The sequence below is a fragment of the Oncorhynchus tshawytscha genome, linkage group LG25, assembly GCF_018296145.1.
Source record: "Oncorhynchus tshawytscha isolate Ot180627B linkage group LG25, Otsh_v2.0, whole genome shotgun sequence".
Classification (NCBI taxonomy): Eukaryota; Metazoa; Chordata; class Actinopteri; order Salmoniformes; family Salmonidae; genus Oncorhynchus; species Oncorhynchus tshawytscha.
Window position 1 is genome coordinate 27,886,182 of NC_056453.1, and position 18,351 is coordinate 27,904,532.

General features: G+C 40.7%; 2 protein-coding genes across 10 annotated transcripts in view; one reads left to right on the plus strand and one right to left on the minus strand.

The window, feature by feature from the left end:
- The window catches only part of sdccag8 (SHH signaling and ciliogenesis regulator sdccag8), a 53,853-nt gene extending 38,958 nt beyond the window's left edge, over positions 1-14,895 (minus strand). The window contains exons 1-13 of the mRNA XM_024388201.2: positions 14,492-14,895; positions 14,041-14,187; positions 11,236-11,321; positions 10,801-10,914; positions 10,442-10,567; positions 10,234-10,338; positions 9,995-10,059; positions 9,666-9,857; positions 9,061-9,199; positions 7,667-7,819; positions 7,103-7,237; positions 829-945; positions 310-452 (exon numbers count right to left, since the gene is read on the minus strand). Coding sequence (XP_024243969.1) covers positions 310-452; positions 829-945; positions 7,103-7,237; positions 7,667-7,819; positions 9,061-9,199; positions 9,666-9,857; positions 9,995-10,059; positions 10,234-10,338; positions 10,442-10,567; positions 10,801-10,914; positions 11,236-11,321; positions 14,041-14,187; positions 14,492-14,561 — 1,592 coding nt within the window. The 5' untranslated portion in view covers positions 14,562-14,895. The remainder of the gene's footprint in view (positions 1-309; positions 453-828; positions 946-7,102; positions 7,238-7,666; positions 7,820-9,060; positions 9,200-9,665; positions 9,858-9,994; positions 10,060-10,233; positions 10,339-10,441; positions 10,568-10,800; positions 10,915-11,235; positions 11,322-14,040; positions 14,188-14,491) is intronic.
- Positions 14,896-15,086: 191 nt separating this feature from the next.
- cep170aa (centrosomal protein 170Aa) overlaps positions 15,087-18,351 on the plus strand; it is a 68,575-nt gene continuing 65,310 nt past the window's right edge. For 5 of the 9 annotated variants that reach the window (XM_024388190.2, XM_024388193.2, XM_024388194.2 and 2 more), the window contains exon 1: positions 15,087-15,276. The gene's annotated coding sequence lies outside the window, so the exon portion shown is untranslated. The remainder of the gene's footprint in view (positions 15,277-18,351) is intronic. The other 4 variants (XM_024388195.2, XM_024388196.2, XM_024388197.2 and 1 more) reach the window with 1 other exon arrangement.

The following is an 18,351-nucleotide window of genomic DNA, read 5'->3' on the forward strand; positions in this document are numbered from 1 at the left end:
CCCCTGTCTCCTCCACTACCTCCGTCCATACGGCTATCCCTGTCCCCTGTCTCGGTCCCTACCCCAAGCCCCTGTCCCTTGGCACATAAGGAGAAACGAAGGTCTGTATGAGAGGAGACAGCAGCCGGTCTGAGTGAGTTTAATATAAGGTACGGTGCTTCCTGACTGTGGAGCTGGCGCAGACTGGTGCCCGGGCTGGGCGCTGAGGGGCTGAGCACTGGCGCAGTGGCGGGCGGCAGCGGAACAGAACAGGGCAGGGTGGTGCGGGCACGGTGGTGTTGTGGCATGTATAATAGGATTAGGGGTTACCTGGTGAGGTGCAGTTGGTGCTCAGCTCGGCCCAGCCGCTCCGTCAGGCTCAGAGCCTCCGCCTGCAGTCGGCCCGCGTCCCTCTGGGCCTGGTCCAAACGCTGCCGGCAGACGCTCAGCTCCACACCCAGCTTCTCCACTTCCTGCCCCCAGCGAGAGAGAGACGGAGGGAGTTATATGCAATACTTCACCCGCGCCCTTTTCCGCTATAATATTTGCCTGTAAATAATAGAGGCAACACCATGCAACCTCAAATATGCTACGTTCTCCAACCTGAAAAAAGGAATAGTATTCCCATGTTTTCAACGTGGCAAATATGGATGAATAATAAATCAATCTCAAAAAAGAACAAACATACTGAGACTCAGAGTTGCTTGAGAGGGGCTGCCTATCTTTTACACAAATACCTGAGAAAAGTACATTTTCTAAAACGTTCCTGCATAAAAAGTGACACCAGCACACAGTCAATAAAAAGATTGTGGCTTTTTTCACTATCCCTGCCATGCCCGGCCTCCTCACCTGTTCAGTCATCTGGAGCTGCCGTGTTGTCTTGGAGCTGCAGTCTCGGAGCTCCCTCTCTGCCTCCTCTCTCTTCAGCTGAGCCTGGCTGAGGCGGTAACGCAGCTCCCCACACACCTGGACACACAGGAGACAGGACAGGATAAGGGGTCACAGTAGAAATTGACCATGTGTCTGCTTCTAGTTGTGTTCTATTATAGCCCTTTCATTAGAATCAGAATAACCTTACCAAATACATTTGCATGTACAGGAATTTGAAATATAGTACTAAATGTTGTTGGTCAGTAATAATAAACAGAATTAAGATGAAGTTGACCTAAATAAAGCTCAATGCACAGTCAGATTCAGAATCAGTAGCTAATGATTGGTTGTAATGACATACCCCTAAATGCACTCAACTGCAAGCCATGACACTCGCCATCTCAGTTTGTTCCGAAATTGTTTCGGTAGTTAGAAACAGATATTAGCATTCCTGTAACAATGTTTTGTTGAAATGTAATTTGATCTCTGAAAAGTTAAGCTAATTGATTGCACCCAAATTGGCCATTATAATTTATAATATTCATATAATATTATCCATTTTGGACCAAACTTTTTATAACAATCAGTAAGAGGTGATGAATCCAAAGAAACTGTCAAAAGCCACCTACAGACCCCCCACACCAACCAGTGTACAGTATCAGTTCTCTAGTTCACCCAAAAGCCACCTACAGACCCCCACACCAACCAGTGTACAGTATCAGTTCTCTAGTTCACCCAAAAGCCACCTACAGACCCCCCACACCAACCAGTGTACAGTATCAGTTCTCTAGTTCACCCAAAAGCCACCTACAGACCCCCACACCAACCAGTGTACAGTATCAGTTCTCTAGTTCACCCAAAAGCCACCTACAGACCCCCCACACCAACCAGTGTACAGTATCAGTTCTCTAGTTCACCCAAAAGCCACCTACAGAACCCCCACACCAAACAGTGTACAGTATCAGTTCTCTAGTTCACCCAAATGACATTGGGTTCCTTACCTGTAAGCAGCCTATTGACAAGATGACTGCAGCCCATGGTTTGGTTTTATAGGCCACGGTTTCATCAAATGTATACAAATTACATTTTACTTTATCTGAAACAGAACAGTCTCTGACATTTATTTGACTAATGTTTGACACATGGTGCTGTATCAGGATTAAAAGTGAATTGGGAGAAAACTGAAATAATTCCCATTTGTAATCATGACAAATCAAGCTTATAAAGTAGATTTCAGTGGAAATGGACAAAGACATGAAATACCTGGGTCTATTAATACCATGCAATCTGGAGGCATATAAAATAAATGACTCTCCTTTCATAGATTGAATCTGATGTTCAGAGACAGAAATAGGGCGAGTTCTCCATCTTAGGTAGGGTCAACATAATCAAAATTAATATATTACAGAGGTTGATGTAATTATTCCAGGCCATTTTCAATTCCATCCAACAGTTTAAATAAAATAAATGGTCTGCTCTTCCAACTTTATTTGGAATGGAAAGCCCTTAAGAGTCAAATGGACTGTTCTCTACTTAAACCATAAAGCTAGAGTACCTCATATGAAGATGTATTATTGGGCTGCACAACTGTGCTCACTTAAACAATGGACAGCAAACTATCCTTGTGCATGGAGGTGTATTGAAGCCTAAAATATAATACCTTATGATCTAAAATATATATTCACTACTTCAGGTCCAAGACATGGAAGAAAAAAATCTGACAATCCAATGATTCTCAATCCCATTCATGTTTGGGAAAATGTACATAAATTCACGAGGTAGAAATGGGGCTGTTGTGGTGACGTATTACCGCCACACCGGCGGTCACGAGTCATGAAGGCAGTCAAATTCCACATGACTGTTTAGTCAGTGTAATTAGGCTTCTCCAAGCTCTGATGCTACTGCTGGTCATTAGTAGCCTACCAAACATGCACTCTATAGTCCCTCTAATCAGTCTGACATCAATGCAAATGTATTTGAAAATCTAATCAAACACTTCATGAGAGCTCATGTTGCTCAACATTTCTATAGGCCATGCAATTGCGGGAGAAAACAGAGTGATGGCCGCTAATAAAAAGACGAGGATCCCATCAGCTTTCTGTAGGCTAGACCTACTATATTTATTTCTCAACTTTCCTAATATTAAGCACATTGCTTCTCTTTACAGCAGGAGTATAGCCTACCTGGCTGGCATGAAAATAAACCACGGGGAATAGCATCCTCAGTTCACTGTTTAAGTGCATAGATGATATGCATTTTTTCCCGCTTCCCCATTTCGATACAGGTGCGTGATAATGGTCCATTCTAAATTAAAACAAATGTCACACATATATTATTTAGTATATGTAAAGGCAAGATTAAATCAAGAATAGTCTGATGGGTGACAATATTAGGGGAATAGCATCCTCAGTTCACTGTTTATCAGTGCATAGATGATATGAATTATATACATCACTTTTTTACTATCCTTGTGAATTATATACTTCCCCATTTCGAATTATATATATCAGGTGCGTGATAATGGTCCATTCTACTTGTGAATTAAAACAAATGTCACACATATTATTATTTAGTATATGTAATCACTTGTGCTAAGATTATAAATCAAGAATAGTCTGATGGGTGAACAATATATCACTTGTGAATTATATACTATCACTTGTGAATGATGTCCAGTGTAAGAAACAATGCCTTTAAAAAAATAAAAATAATAATTAATTAAACTTTTTCTAAATCATAGTCAAACACCTCAGGTAGCCTAGCCCATGGGCCTATATGTTCTAATAAGGTATCACAACTAAAGTGGCCAGATAACTTCTTAAAATTAAGCACATTATTCAAACTGCTTTGCTTTATCTTGGCCAGGTCGCAATTGTAAATGAGAACTTGTTCTCAACTTGCCTACCTGGTTAAATAAAGGTGAAATAAATAAATTCCACTTTACAAGGTGTATAGAGCCTAACTGGCATATATAAGAAGCATGTGAGTTTCAAGTTTGGGGAAGGTAATTTTCACCATAAAAATGCACCCTTATAATAAAAGCATTACATGCATAAATCACATTTGCCGTATCTTTTGATAACAGTGTTTTCCGCTAATGGAACATTCACGCTTCTAGCCTACTGCAGTGTGCTCACTGCTGCCCTTATAATGTGAAGAAATAGACTACCGGTAATAGTCTAACAACATAAACCTTCTGATCTGTTGCGTCAGCCACATTGCATACAAAAAGTTTTTTTTTTGCTAGTGGTTGTATTCATTTGGGATCTATCTTATCCCACAATGGAATATTTATTTCTCGCACAGAATAGGTCAACTTTTTTTTACTGATACTGTACACTGGGGATAGTAGATGGACATAGGCTAGTGCTTTTGCTGTTCGTTAGGCCTACTCATCTTGTTAGCTTACAAAAAGTAAAAATGTGGACAGTTTTTCCAATATCTTCAATATGCAACTCGGAATTGGATAAGGAAGGACGCAGTTGCATCCCCAAAGTGTCTGTCTTCAATTGATGCCTGTGAGAAAGACACAATAAAACATGATGGAGAACCAGCACACTCAGGGAGAAGGGCACACTCAGGGAGAAGGGCACACCGCAGCACTCAAGGCTGCAAAAGGTATGGATTTTTTTTAGGGTGCATTACGGCCACAAAGGGGATGCTGCCCTGAAATTTGAGGCATTATCAAGTGCTTGTCAAATTGTCAATGAGAGACTGTTGGATTGTGTACAGCCTGCGAAGAAAACAAAGCAGAGATCATGCCTTTCAAGAGACATTTTTAAATCATCATTAGTCTCATCATGTATTAAAAATCAAAACATACAGCCCAACGTTTGTAGAACTACTAAAGTTACATTAATAACTGTATATTAAGCATATAGGAGACCTATTTCTTTGTTAAATCGCTCAACACAGAAAAGCAGCATGTGCGTACTCCCTCAAATCGTTTGGAGAAAATATTCATATTTCATTCAGCTTTGTTCAATTGTATCCTTCATTCTATAAAATAATGCCACGGAATTATAAGCAAATTTTGTCTGCCAAATTAACTAGTGTCGCCCACAGCCTTTTGGCATAGCCACATAAGGACAACTCAGAGTTTGTGATTCTGTTCTTCTGAAATAGACTACATTTTCTTCATATCATGCTTCTTTAGACCGGTCTAAAATAAATAATGGATTTATTGTGAAGGTGTAGGCTATATTACATGGATGAATTATACTTTTTAAAAATGGCTTGTAGGCTATGTCTGGAAGCCAGGAGATGCTAAATGTGTTTATGTTAATTAAACGGTCAATTACCGTGAGGCCGAAAGTTATTTGTTTGACAATAACGACTGACCATTTTCAAGACCGCCACATGTGGAAAGAACCTATATCACCAGACACCCCTGTTTGGAATAACCCCACCTTACCTCCAGTGCTTCATGACAACACCTTTAAGTCCTGACTCCAAAGTGGCATTGTGATTTTTGAACTGTGTGTACTATGATGATCTCTACTGTCATTGAATCAATTACAGGAAAGATTTGGATTATTCGAGGCCCATTTCTTTCATTTCCTAAAACTCAGAAACCTTATTCAATCGCATCAACAGAGTAAGCATAGAAAAAATACTGAAAGACGTTTCTATGCCAAAGAAGTTGATTGCCAAGTTATATAAAAGGTTGATTGAAACATTACCTGATGGTTCAGAACCTATAAAGAAAAAATTACAAAACAGATCCAAAGGAAGAAATTGAGGAGAATCACTGGTCACAGATATGTGAAAATGTTCAAACCTGCTCTTAAAACCTAAGAGATAAACTACTGCAATTTAAGATCATTCATAAGCCTTACTACACTCCTGCCAAAATGCATGTACTGCACCCAGAAATGTCACATCTCTGTTGGAGAAGCAACAAGCACAAAGGAACCATATTACATATGCTGTGGTCTTATGATAAACTGACACCATTTTGGAATAATGTATGCGCTATCATTTCATTGAGTCCAGGAATGTATATCCTTCCATCTCCATGATTATGTCTGTTGGGAAATGTAAAATTTGGTGATGAGAGAAATTTTGCAATGTAGGTTTAAATTGCTGCAAAAACATATATAGCCATCAAATGGAAAGTCTCATATTTACCCTCAACAACAACTATCTATCTAGATACATACATCCTGTTAAATTTGGTATATTATAAAGTTAAACAGAAACTAGAAATATTTGACAGAATTTTGAAAAACATACTGTATGTTGATCACCTTAAAATATATGTTTTGTATAGTGGCCATTTTGTTTTTGTGAAGTCCTGTAGAAAAAAACACATTTTAAACAAATTTTCGAAAAATATATTAGGTTTATGTCCCATCCTACATCCTGTTAATATTACCAGATTCTGACCACTAGATGGTACTGTTCCTGCTATTAGGTGATACAAAAAAAATACAAAATGACATTGGTTCCTTACCCTGTAAACAGTCTATGGACCTGGTATGACAGAAATCCATGCTTTGATTTTGTTTACCTGGCCACTGTTTCAAATGCTAACTTTTTAGCATTTGTGCCACAAATCCAATGCAAGTCAATAATACCTATATTAAAATCTATAAGTACAAAATAAATTTGATCATTTTAACATGAAGCATGATACTGCTAACATAGGTACCATTGACTTGCATTGGATTTCTGCCACAAATGCTAAAAATGTTGTACGTGAAACAGTGGCCAACAAAACCAATGCATGGGTTGCTGTCATATCTTGTCAATAGACTGCTTACAGGGTAAGAAAAACAGCGAATTATCCCTTTAACATTGAGTGGAGATTAACAGCAGGAACAGCACCATCTAGTGGTCAGAATCGTGTAATATCAGGATGTAGGATGGGATATAAACCTAACAACTTCAATGACAAATTTCTCCAAACAGGGGGGAAAAAAACATCCTCAAGTTCACTGGGAACACATGACATAGGAAGAAGAAACAATACTCAGAGGCGCAGCTCCATAGTTGACAAACACAGAAAAACTGAACCTATATACTCGTTGTTGACATGGACTGTGTGTGTGTGGGGGGGGTGGAATGCTTTTGAGGTGGAATGACCCAACTGCCTCTTAGAACTGGAATGGTTAGATCTTGAAGCTTCCAAATAAAATGTTGATATAGACAAGGCTTTGGTGCCACCCAGTGGCTTTAAAATGCATTAAAAAGACAGGCTCAAACCTAGAACCTCTCTAGGTGTTGTACAGTAGTAAGGTGGCTCCAGTACCTTGCTGGTGTCCTGCTCCTGTGATGTGAGTTTGCGTAGGGTCTCATCCAGCTGGGTGCTCAGGGAGCCCCTCTCTCTTTCCTCCCTGGCCAGTTGACCCTCCAGCTCTGCTACCCTCTGGGATAGGCTGGCCACCTGGGAGTGGAGACGAAGAAATTGATCAAACTGAAATCCTACTGTGTGGAAGAACGCTCCATACGTTTTGCATGAGTGTAATTGTGTAGTTATTCCACTAGATGGTGGCAAGTATGAGAAATATGGCCTTTGTGTTCTGTGGTCAATATTCAAATGATTTTGTTTTTTGGCCCATCCCTTCTTCAGAGGACAAAAGTAAGGGTTTTAAATGTATACAGTGCCTTCAGAAAGTATTCAGACCCCTTGACAGTAGTTACATAGAAAATATAGTTTTTTAATGCTTAAATACTGCATCTTCAATATATTTTATGCTTGCTGCTATTGTACTACCTTAATAAAACATTTAATTAGTGACTAGGATAAATAGAGAAAGTTGAACATATCTCAATTTGAGCTTTAATGAAAGTTTCAAAAGGCAGAAGGACAGACCGTTTGGGCCAGTGTCTCCTTCTGCTTGAGGGCCTCGTTGCGTACCACCTCTCTGGCCTCAGAGATTTTCTCCTGCTCTGCAGCCATCTCAGTCTCCAGCCTCTCTCTCTGTCTGGCCAGCTCCCTGGCGAATGCCTCGCACTGCACCACCGCCTGTAGGAAGAACAAAACTAGTACACACAGACACGGGCGGGTACACACAAGTGTCAGAGGGAGGAGGATACAGCAAAAAATATCTTTCTTATGTTTACCACTTCTAGATCTTGAAAACATGTACAACATCATATAAACCTTTCAGATTCACTGTTCTAATAAGGTACTGTACTAGTCTCGAAAAGCCGACCCTAGGCAACAGCAGTGACTAGAGTCTGCTAGATATGACAGACTCGCTTGGTCAGTCTGATAAGAGAAAAAAAGGCAGACATGCCAGAACATTGCGATTCTAATCATACACACAGGGTAAAGGGGATACCTAGTCTTCCACAATTAACCCAACCCCTCAAAATCAGAGAGGTGCTGCCTTAAATCAATATCCTCAGCTCAGGGATTCGATCCAGCACGAAAGTGATTTTAGTGAAGGTAGCTCTTGTGAAATGCAGGAATTAAAAATAACCTCTGATCTCTATCTTGCTAGCTACTATTTTGTATTTTATTCAAGCAGATGAGATAGTGCGTAGCCAGTGACATAGTTACTCTATGCAAAACTGATGTTCTGTTATGTACAGACGTGTTAAGCCGGAACATTGGAACATTGTGGGAGGCAACCCGGATGTCTAGAGACTAATCACGTACAAAAGGGTCCAAGCAAAAACATTAAAACCAGTATAGCGATAACACTGATGTCATCCATTCCTATGGAAAACTCCAGATGTTGCATGAAGCCGGAAGTATTTGAAGTGGCCATAACTAGCAAAGGATCACGTCAATGTAGTCGTTTTCATCCTGACTAAGAGTCAACCTTAATGTCTATGGCGCCTCCTCGTAGCATGCTGGCCTGTGATTGGTCTGTTTCAGCATGTACTCCTGTGTGACGACAAATGTAGTAGTCAGAATGGATCACTATTTCATTAAATATCTTGATTTGTAGCCAACTTTAAAATAATTCACAGTGGGGATCAAACTTGATCATAATAAACACATTTTAGAATCTAAAACGGCCATCAACTATTCTACTTTGTTATAATTTGTAATTTACATAGGCTTTCTAGGGTAGACCAGGGCTTTTGGCACCAGTATGTTGCTATGCAGGTAGCCGACCAGCAGAGCTTGTGACTTCACGCTCCAGACACTGGGGGCCTGGGTCCAAGCCATTAAAGTGTGTAGTTGAGCAGCCTGACCAGTAGATGTCACTGCTGCTCAATAATGTTCCGCAAGTGAGTGGTTGTCTGATTCACCCTGGTCTTCTCCAGGTTGGCCTCCTCAGCCATCTCTACAGCCTGTTTGACCTGCTGGTAGGCTGCCCACTCTCTCTGCTGGGCCTCGCTCTGACTGGCCCTCAAAGAGCACAGCACACTCATCAGCTCATCACGCTCTCTGTGGGACACACACACACACAGATAAACACACATGCTCATTTCAATGTGGGCAAATAAAAGCTATGTTCATCAATAATCATTTTGGTGTAAGAATACTAATTTTCAGTCACTTTGCCCAAACAAAGCCAGATTTGTCATTTGTGATTGACATGGAGACTGAATTACTGACAACCTTGCTAAAGGGGATGGAAAATGGATTGCTTGTGTCAGAATATGCCAACTGGATTGATTGAGATGACATCTCAATGTGAACATTCTTCCTTTGACATAGCTCAGAGGCACTGACCAACCAATGAACAAGAGAATAAATAAAGTGTAATCAATGACAAAGCCTTAGGCATACTGGAAAGGAAAGATGTCCCTTGGTATGGTGTGGGGGGATGAGACCTTGTAGGGACCCAACTACTCTAATCAATACTGGACAAAATATCAGAACAAAAGGAGACAAATGCATGATCACTGACTTGGTGAGTCTCTCAATGGCCTGGATGTGCATGTTGGAGTGTGTCTCTGCCAGCACGGCCTCATTCTGGGCACACTTCAGACAGAGGCCGCCTACGCACTGCTTGGCACTGCCCGCCGCTGCCATTGCTTCCTTATGTCTCAGACGACCTTTGACTTCTTCACACTCCTTCTGACTGCTGGCCAGGTTCTTGCTGAATGGAGGTGATCAAAACAACAGAATATAAGGAAAAACAGGATGCAAGAGGATGAAAAATTCAACCCTGATTAATCACATATGCAAGATCTCTGTGAATTAATGCTGATCTATAAAGTTATACAGTTCACTTACTTCAGTGACCTTACTTGAGATTCCAGTGTCTCTGTCTGGGCTAGATAGAGGGATTTGAGCTGCTCCTGAGGCCAAGTTGATAATGTGATGTTGGAGAGGAGATTAGCTGTCAATATTACTCTCTAGTCACTTAAAAATGTCAAAGCTAGGGTAATAAAAGAATGCATCTACACGTAGAAATGCTGTCAGCTGCTGTACTCAGTACGGAAGGTTGGGTGACCATAGTCATACAAGCCTACCAGTTCTTTCTTCCACTTGTGTTCCTCTGCTTGTTGAAAGACAATATGAGCTGGTATGAAAGCTGTTCTTTGAGGATTGTCTTCTCTGGGTGGTTCAGAATTCACCTAGGAGAGAATACAATGATGAAAATTGGGTCCTTCTGTCATGTCTGCACTTATCTCCACAATGGAATTTTAACCCAGAACCATCATTGTGAAAACCCATTACCGTGCCATCTAAGAGAGTGTAGTCTTTCAGGGTGTCTTCCACCAGTTTGGACTTGATCTCTCCTTGTAGTTTCTCATTCTCTACCACCACCACCCTTATCCTCTGTTTCATCCCCAGAAGCTCCTCCTGCCAACAACATCAACGAGCAGTCACAAACAACAGATACACAGACATACACACAGTTGTGCTTAGGTCAGTAGATGCTGGTTGAATTTTTGCGGGTTACAAATGTCCAGCAAGATGAACATCTACCACTGTAATTCATTCCATGTAATGAATATTCATTGGTGAACAAATTGAATAAGAACTTTAATGAGTCATTGGTAACAAGACTCTGTGGGGTCATCATACAGACAAACCTTGCAGAACTTGACCTCAGCCTCCAGATGCTGGATGTACTCTGACTGGTTGTGGAGAATGGGCACCAGGTCTTTAACGGCAGGCATGCTAGAGCTCACATCATCTTGACACCTCTTGATAAAATGGATTAAAGAAGGATGGACTCTGTTAGTCATCAACAAACTTACAATCGGACAACAAAAGCGTTGCACCCAAACAAATTGTGCAAAAAAACAAACTAGTCTGCCACACCACACCACCAGTGTCAGAACTCAATAACTACATAGTTATTTCCAAGAGTTTTTTTGGTGATCAATCAATATATTGCCGTAGGATGGAATTGATGAAGTGGAGTTGATCTGAACTAAGTAGGCTGATGAAGGGAAAGGACATGTGTTGTGTTAATTGTCTTAAATCTTAACATAGATCCTTATGCACGGTCTTGAGGATAGTACCTTTGGAGAAGATTTTCTCTTTGAAGGAGAAGTGAGTGAAAGTGTCTCTTTTTGCTGCTTTTGCAGGAGTGATCGCAGCTGATTGACTGAAAAGCAAAATAACACATTAGCATATGTAGCAGTGCAAATACACAGGTAAAACTGATTGCAAAAAATATCCATGGGGATGATAATGAAGTGTGCATGTTATTTTGGGAAATCAGTGCTGATGCATGAAGATGTGTCTCTATGGCAGGGTTCTCCAACTTTAGCTGCTGATTGTACGCCAGATATGTGATAACTATGTTTCCACTTAGTATCTTATTAGAATCCACATTAGCTATTGCCAAGGCAGCAGCTACTCTTAGGGTTCAAACAGAAATAAAACATTACATCATACACATCTGTGTTGCTTCATTATTACATAACAAGTGTACATTGCTAAATTATTTCATTACAATTTTACATGACTAAGAATAATGTGTGTGTGTGTGTTGCAGGGAATTAAAGGTTAGCTTATACAAAACTCTGACCTGTTCTCAAGTTGGAGAAAAAGGCATCATATACAGTGCATTCAGAAAGTATTCAGACCCCTTGACTTTTTCCACATTTTGTTACATTACAGCCTTATTTTAAAATTGATTAAATATATATATTTTTCTAATAAATCTACACACACACACAATAACCCATAATGACAAAGAGAAAATACGTTAAGACATTTTTGCAAATGTATAAAAACATACCTTAATTATTTATATAAGTATTCAGACCCTTTGCTATGAGACTCAAAAATGAAATCAGGTGCATCCTGTTTCCATTGATCATCCTTGAGATGTTTCTACAACTTGATTAGAGTCCACCTGTGGTAAATTCAATTGGTTGGACATGATTTGGAAAATAACATGTTTACAGTTTACAGTGCATGTCAGAGCAAAAACCAAGCAATGAGGTCGAAGGAATTGGCCGTGGAGCTCCAAGGCAGGATTGTGTCGAGGGCACAGATCTGGAAAAGGGTAACAAAACATTTCTGCAGCATTGCAGGTCCCCAAGAACACAGTGGCCTCCATCATTCTTAAATGGAAGAAATTTAGAACCACCAAGACTCTTCCTAGAGCTGGCCGACAGGCCAAACTGAGCAATAGGGGGAGAAAAGCCTTGGTCAGGGTGGTGACGAAGAACCTGATGGTCACTGACAGAGCTCCAAATTTGTTCTGTGGAGATGGGAGAACCTTCCAGAAGGACAACCATCTCTGCAGTTCTCCACCAATCAGGACTTTATGGTAGAGTGGCCAGACGGAAGACACTCAGTAAAAGGCACCTAAAGGACTCTCAGACCATGAGAAACAAGATTCTTTGGTCTGATGAAACCAAGATTAAACTCTTTGTCCTGAATGCCTAGCATCTCATAACCTGGCGGCATCCCTACGGTGAAGCATGGTGGTGGAAGCATCATGCTGTGGGGATGTTTTTCAACGGCAGGAAGACTAGTCAGGATCGACGGAAAGATCAACGGAGCAAAGTAGAGAGATCCTCGATGAAAACCTGCTCCAGAGCGCTCAGGACCTCAGACTGAGGTGAAGGTCCATCTTCAAACAGGACAATGACCCTAAGCAGACAGCCAAGACAACACAGGAGTGGCTTCGGGATGAGTCTCTGAATGTACTTGAGTGGCCCAGCTAGAGCCCAGACTTGAACCCGATTGAACATCTCTGGAGAGACCTGAAAATAGATGTGCAATGACACTCCCCATCCAACCTAACAGAGCTTGAGAGGATCTGCAGAGAAGAATGTGACAAACTCCCCAAATACAGGTGTGCCAAGCATGTAGCATCATACCCAAGACGTCATGCTGTATTTGCTGCCAAAAGGTGCTTCAACAAAGTACTGACTAAAGGGCCTGAATACTTATGGAAATGTGATGTTTTTTTTATTATTATAAATTTGCACAAATTTCCAAATACCTGTTTTTCCGATGTCATTAAGGGGTATTGAGTGTAGATTGAGGGGGAAAAACAATTGAATCCATTTTAGAATAAAGTTGTAATGTAACAAAATGTGGAAAGTCAAAGGGTCTGAATACTTTCCGAATGCACTGTAAATGTCAGTGTACATTTGCAAGTAGCTCTACATAAACCAGAGAACTCAGAGAGATATTAAAACCATGTTTTGTATCGAGTGAGAAATGCCTCTTGCAAGTTGTTTTGAAGTTGTTTTGGTCGTACTGTGTGTCACGCTGTCATCTACTTCACGCGGCCGCATAGAAATTACTAATCCTTCAAATATGCTGGGAAACGCTAGATGTGTGGCAGCTAACATGGTGAGGAACCTCCTTGCGCAGTACAAGACATTGATTTAATATATTTCTGAGTTCTCCTTTTTTGGGGGAGGGGGGCAACAGCAAACGGACACAGACATTTATAAGAAACCCTTTTCCCCAAATCGAGAACGAAGACGGTATCACCAAGAGCAGGTTAGTTTCAACATCTATGGCTGTGTTTTATATAAACTAATCTGTAACGCCCTGTAATGGAAACATTGTTATCACACAACTGGCGTACAATTTATAGCTACTCCAACTCCAGTCCTGGACAGCAGCTAGTGGGGAGCAGGTTTCTGCTACAGCCCGTCTCTTATACGCCAAAGTATTCAACTAACCATAGTCCTGAGACTGGAGTATGAGAGTCCTCAATCTGGACTATAATTAGTCAAAATCAGGTGTGTTACTGCAGGGCTGGAATGAAAGCCTTCACACCCAGTAGCTTTCCAGGACTGGATTTTGAAAACCCTGGTCTATGGGACCCAAGTGATGACAGGCTCAAGTACCAGCTTCACTCTGTTGCCTTTGGTTCCACGAGTCCTCTCCAGTCGTGCTGTCTGTGTCTCCAGCCCTGACTGGTTCCATGCCCTCTGCATCTGAGCTGGGCTCTTCCAATGCACTGCTGAGCTGCTGGATGCTGCGGTTTGCTCTCTCTGGGGGTCAAATAATCACGTTGAAAGGTTTACTGTGTAACAGATATGACTGTATTTGTAAGGCTGAATAACAAACTAATGACAACGTATCTCTCTTTTGAGAAGAGACAGACTAGAGAGTAAACGTGGGTATGTTGTCTTGATTATTTAGCCAGGTCTTGTCCGGAACACTTGAAGTAGGTATATGGCTAATGTTAACTACAAAATAGAACAAAATAACAGCTAGCTAGCTAGTTATTGTGCATAATTGTCTGGCTAAACTCAACCCTTATCTTAAGCTAGCTAACTAGCCTAATGTCGTTACCTCTGAGTTTCTTTTGATATGCTCCCAACTCTTCTTCCTCCTCCTCATCAGAATCCAACAGTGGCTTCATGGATACCTTGTGAACGTATGTGTGTGTGTTCTTGATGTAGCTAGCTAGCTTCACATTTAAAAAAATATCACGCCAAAAACGTTGCTATCATGTACATAACAAAAGAGACCACATAGATGTATATGTAGCTATGCCTAGTTTCACCTCAGATGGCAACCGTTGAAACGAGCAGCTTTACAAATACTTCCGTAAACCAAGCAATGAGCCTTGGGACTTGTCGTTTCATTCTGGACGCGATGTCCAACTTTTGAATTGCACAGTTGAAAATAAAAACTGTAGCCACAAGATCGCGTTGGTAGGCCTATCAGATCGGTATGATCGCGAGATCAGCCTTCGTAATCACCTAAAGTTGCTTTTATTCGGCCAAAACAATGCACACTAATACATGTTAAGCGAATTTATTTTCAGAATTTCACAAAATTGTAGTACATATTTGGTTTTAATCGTTGCATTTATTTTATCCCATCCCCATTCGACCGCACATTTGCCAATCAATCTGGAAGAACACGCCCACTGGGTCGAGCTGGAACTGCAGACGCTGGCGTGGAGGATGTAGGCAACTCTCCGCTATTTGTAGTGGAATAGCGTTATTGCAGCGCAACTGAGGGAAAACCAAAGCGCATAAGGACAGGGCTGGGCACCGACATCAGCGTACAGTTCCATTGGATATAGCAAGCCTCCATAACAGCCAGCCGAAAAGAGCAGCAAAGAAAGGGTAAGAGAAATGCATGATAATAAAACGTTTTCCACAGCTGTGTGATTGTCTTGGGGAGAATGTTTTTATTGCAACCAAATCTTCCAAGTAAACCAACTGTACAAATGAATACATAAATGCAGTTTCTGTTTTTACTTTCTGTCAATGTAACTAGAAGATTTGGAACCATGATAAAATAGGTTACAACGTTTTAATTCCAGGGCATATTGGTAAATTATGAAATAATAGATGAAAGTAAGGCCTAAATTAGAAATCTCATAATTCACAATGGGCCAATGCAGAATGATTACCGTAGCCCATAAAGTCTGATGTCTTATTGGTTAACGATATATAGAGTGAGAGAAAGAGTAGTGAGACTGGCTTGGCTAGTGGCAGTGTATTGTAATGCTGCATGCATGACTACTTCTCCAGCCTTTGTGGGCTTGCTACATTGTTGCAAATATTCCTTGCCATGTAATCGGCTATTGTGTATCCGAGAAGCAATAAAGATAACGCTGTACTGTAGCTACAGTAGCGTTTGATTATTTGCTACATTTTCTTTAGTTGATACAATTTTGATAGTCTAATGCTCGCCTTTAGCTTTAGCCAACCAGGCTATGCTCAGGCTAGGCAGCGCTGGACCGGTCAGGATGTCCAGTTGTTCCCCGTTAATCAGTGGAGGCTACGGGCTTTCATCCGATTAGTTCCTCTATTTGTAATGTTTGGAGGGTTTTTTATGCGAAAAGCTATGTCTTTCGTTTTGGTTGAGCTGTTTTTTCTTTCCCGAAGATGTACCCCTTACCCGAAGATGGGGGGCTTTGTTGTGAAGCCAGACAGCTGGCCTGGTTTGCATCCGCTCTCTTTGTGTAATGTGCAGATTTTTTCACAACACAAGACTTTTATTTTAAAAAGTGCTGCCAGTACATCTGAATAATTTGATATGTTTGGTTTAATTGGGAATGCAGAGGCCTCTCAGTAGGGAGGTAATTAATGCTCGAATCTCTCAAGATGTCACCTAATGTCAAACTCTCATTAATTAATTAGAGCGGTGTTTTGCTTAGAGCTCTCTTTTTTTAATCAGAAAAGCTCGATATTCTGCTTTTTCCTTATGCTCATTAAAAGTTATAAACGAATGTGAATCAGGCATGCAGTGGTCAGTGCAATCATAAGTCTTTATTAAATATTTATAGTCAGGCAATTTTGCTTATAATAGCTAGAACATTAAACCTATGTATGTACATTAAACAGCCTTTTGTCTGTGTGAAAACAGACTGGTATTCTTTGAGAGCGGGCCAGTGTACTACATTGACCGTTTTCTTTTGGATAGTTGTCTCCTCCTCCTGCAGGAATTCAAGTTTTGGATCTGTGCCACTGATAATGATAGCCAGCACTCCTCCAACTGTAACCGCTGGCTGTAGGCAGCTGCTTATTGGGAAGTATGTCACAGTCATTGTATGACTGGACAGGCAGCACACAGAACTAGCCTACGCCTAAGTACTGACACATTTTATGATGCTGTAGTTAGAATACTTCAAATATAGTTCTGCATCAATTATACAGTATACTGTACCTTATTATCAAGGTCATGATGTCACTCATTAAGCTTTTTTTTTTGTCTAGTCTCAATGACCTCCTGGTACCAACAAGGTTTATGGAGGCAGGGTGTTTCCTTTGAATAATAACTTTTCTGTTTGTTTGAGGACTTTGTTGTACTGCCCTACCATTGTATCCCAACAGCCACTGGGAAGCTTGGGAAATGTGTTCACTTTACAATGGCATTTTGTATATTGTTCATCATGAGACCCTGCCTCCTTCACTCTAATACAGAGACTGCCATGAGGCCAGTATGAGGCCAGTTCCCTTTTCAGTGTTGTTATAATACTGTTATTATACACACATATAGAACTGAAGCTTCTACCAGGCCTGTTTTACTAGAGGTTTATGGTTTAATGGCCTGAAAGAATAATGGCCTCTTTTGTTTTCAAGGAGAGTGATCATTTTTGGCATACCATAGGTAGACAACTTTTCATCTATTTCATCAGCCAGTCCCATGTTATAAAAGAACATTGGTGTGTCAACTTTTTCAACATGTAGAATATGTGTCTCAAACAACATTTAATCTTCTTCACATCTGTTTTGGGGTGTGACCAGTAGTTTATATTTGTTCAATTGACTCCTATTATCTTTTCCAGTATGGATGATATTTTTCCAAGGGCCAGTCTCTGTTTCTGTGTGAGAGAGACATGGCTATTTTTATTGTGATGTGAAAATAGGAAGGTTATCTCTGGATAATATTAGAGGTGGTGTCATAGTCAACATGGCATAGCTAGTGCTAATGCCACTATTAAGGCCAGAGGTAGAGCCAATGTTTCAGCCTCACAGGCTATGGTCAGTGTATTTACTAAACCAGACATTTGCTTTACTTGCTCTATAATCTGTATGTTTTCTATAATCTGCTTTTCTAAAATAAAACATACTTTTATTTATGTGTCTGGAGAAATGTTGCCTCCTTTCCCTGCTACTGCCCTGAATGGAACAAATCCTAACTGGTGCATGACTGTAACCAATGCATTCAGTTTCCGTCTCATCTACATATTGATCAAATAAATTCTTGATGTCCAAATTTATCCTTGCCTGGCACAAGCCAGTAGGGTCACCATTAGTGCAGGGTCCCCATATCCATAGAGAATGTTATGGTTAAATCCAGCATGACAATGTTGCATGTGTGCTACATCACCTGTGACCTTTATCAATATATCTTAAAATAATCATTCTAATAATAATAATTCTAATATAATATATAGCTTATTATAAACTGGATGGTTCGAGCCCTGAATGATGATTGGACGACAGCCGTGGTATATCATACCACGGGTATGACAAAACATTTATTTTTACTTCTCTAATTACGTTGGTAACCAGTTTATAAGTCAATAAGGCACCTCGGGGGTTTGTGGTATATGGCCAATATACCACGGCTAAGAGCTGTATCCAGGCTAAGGGCTGTATCCTAAGAACAGCCCTTAGCTGTGGTGTATTGGCCATATACCACACCCCCTTGTGCCTTATTGCTTAAATATATAGCTGGAGGCCGTA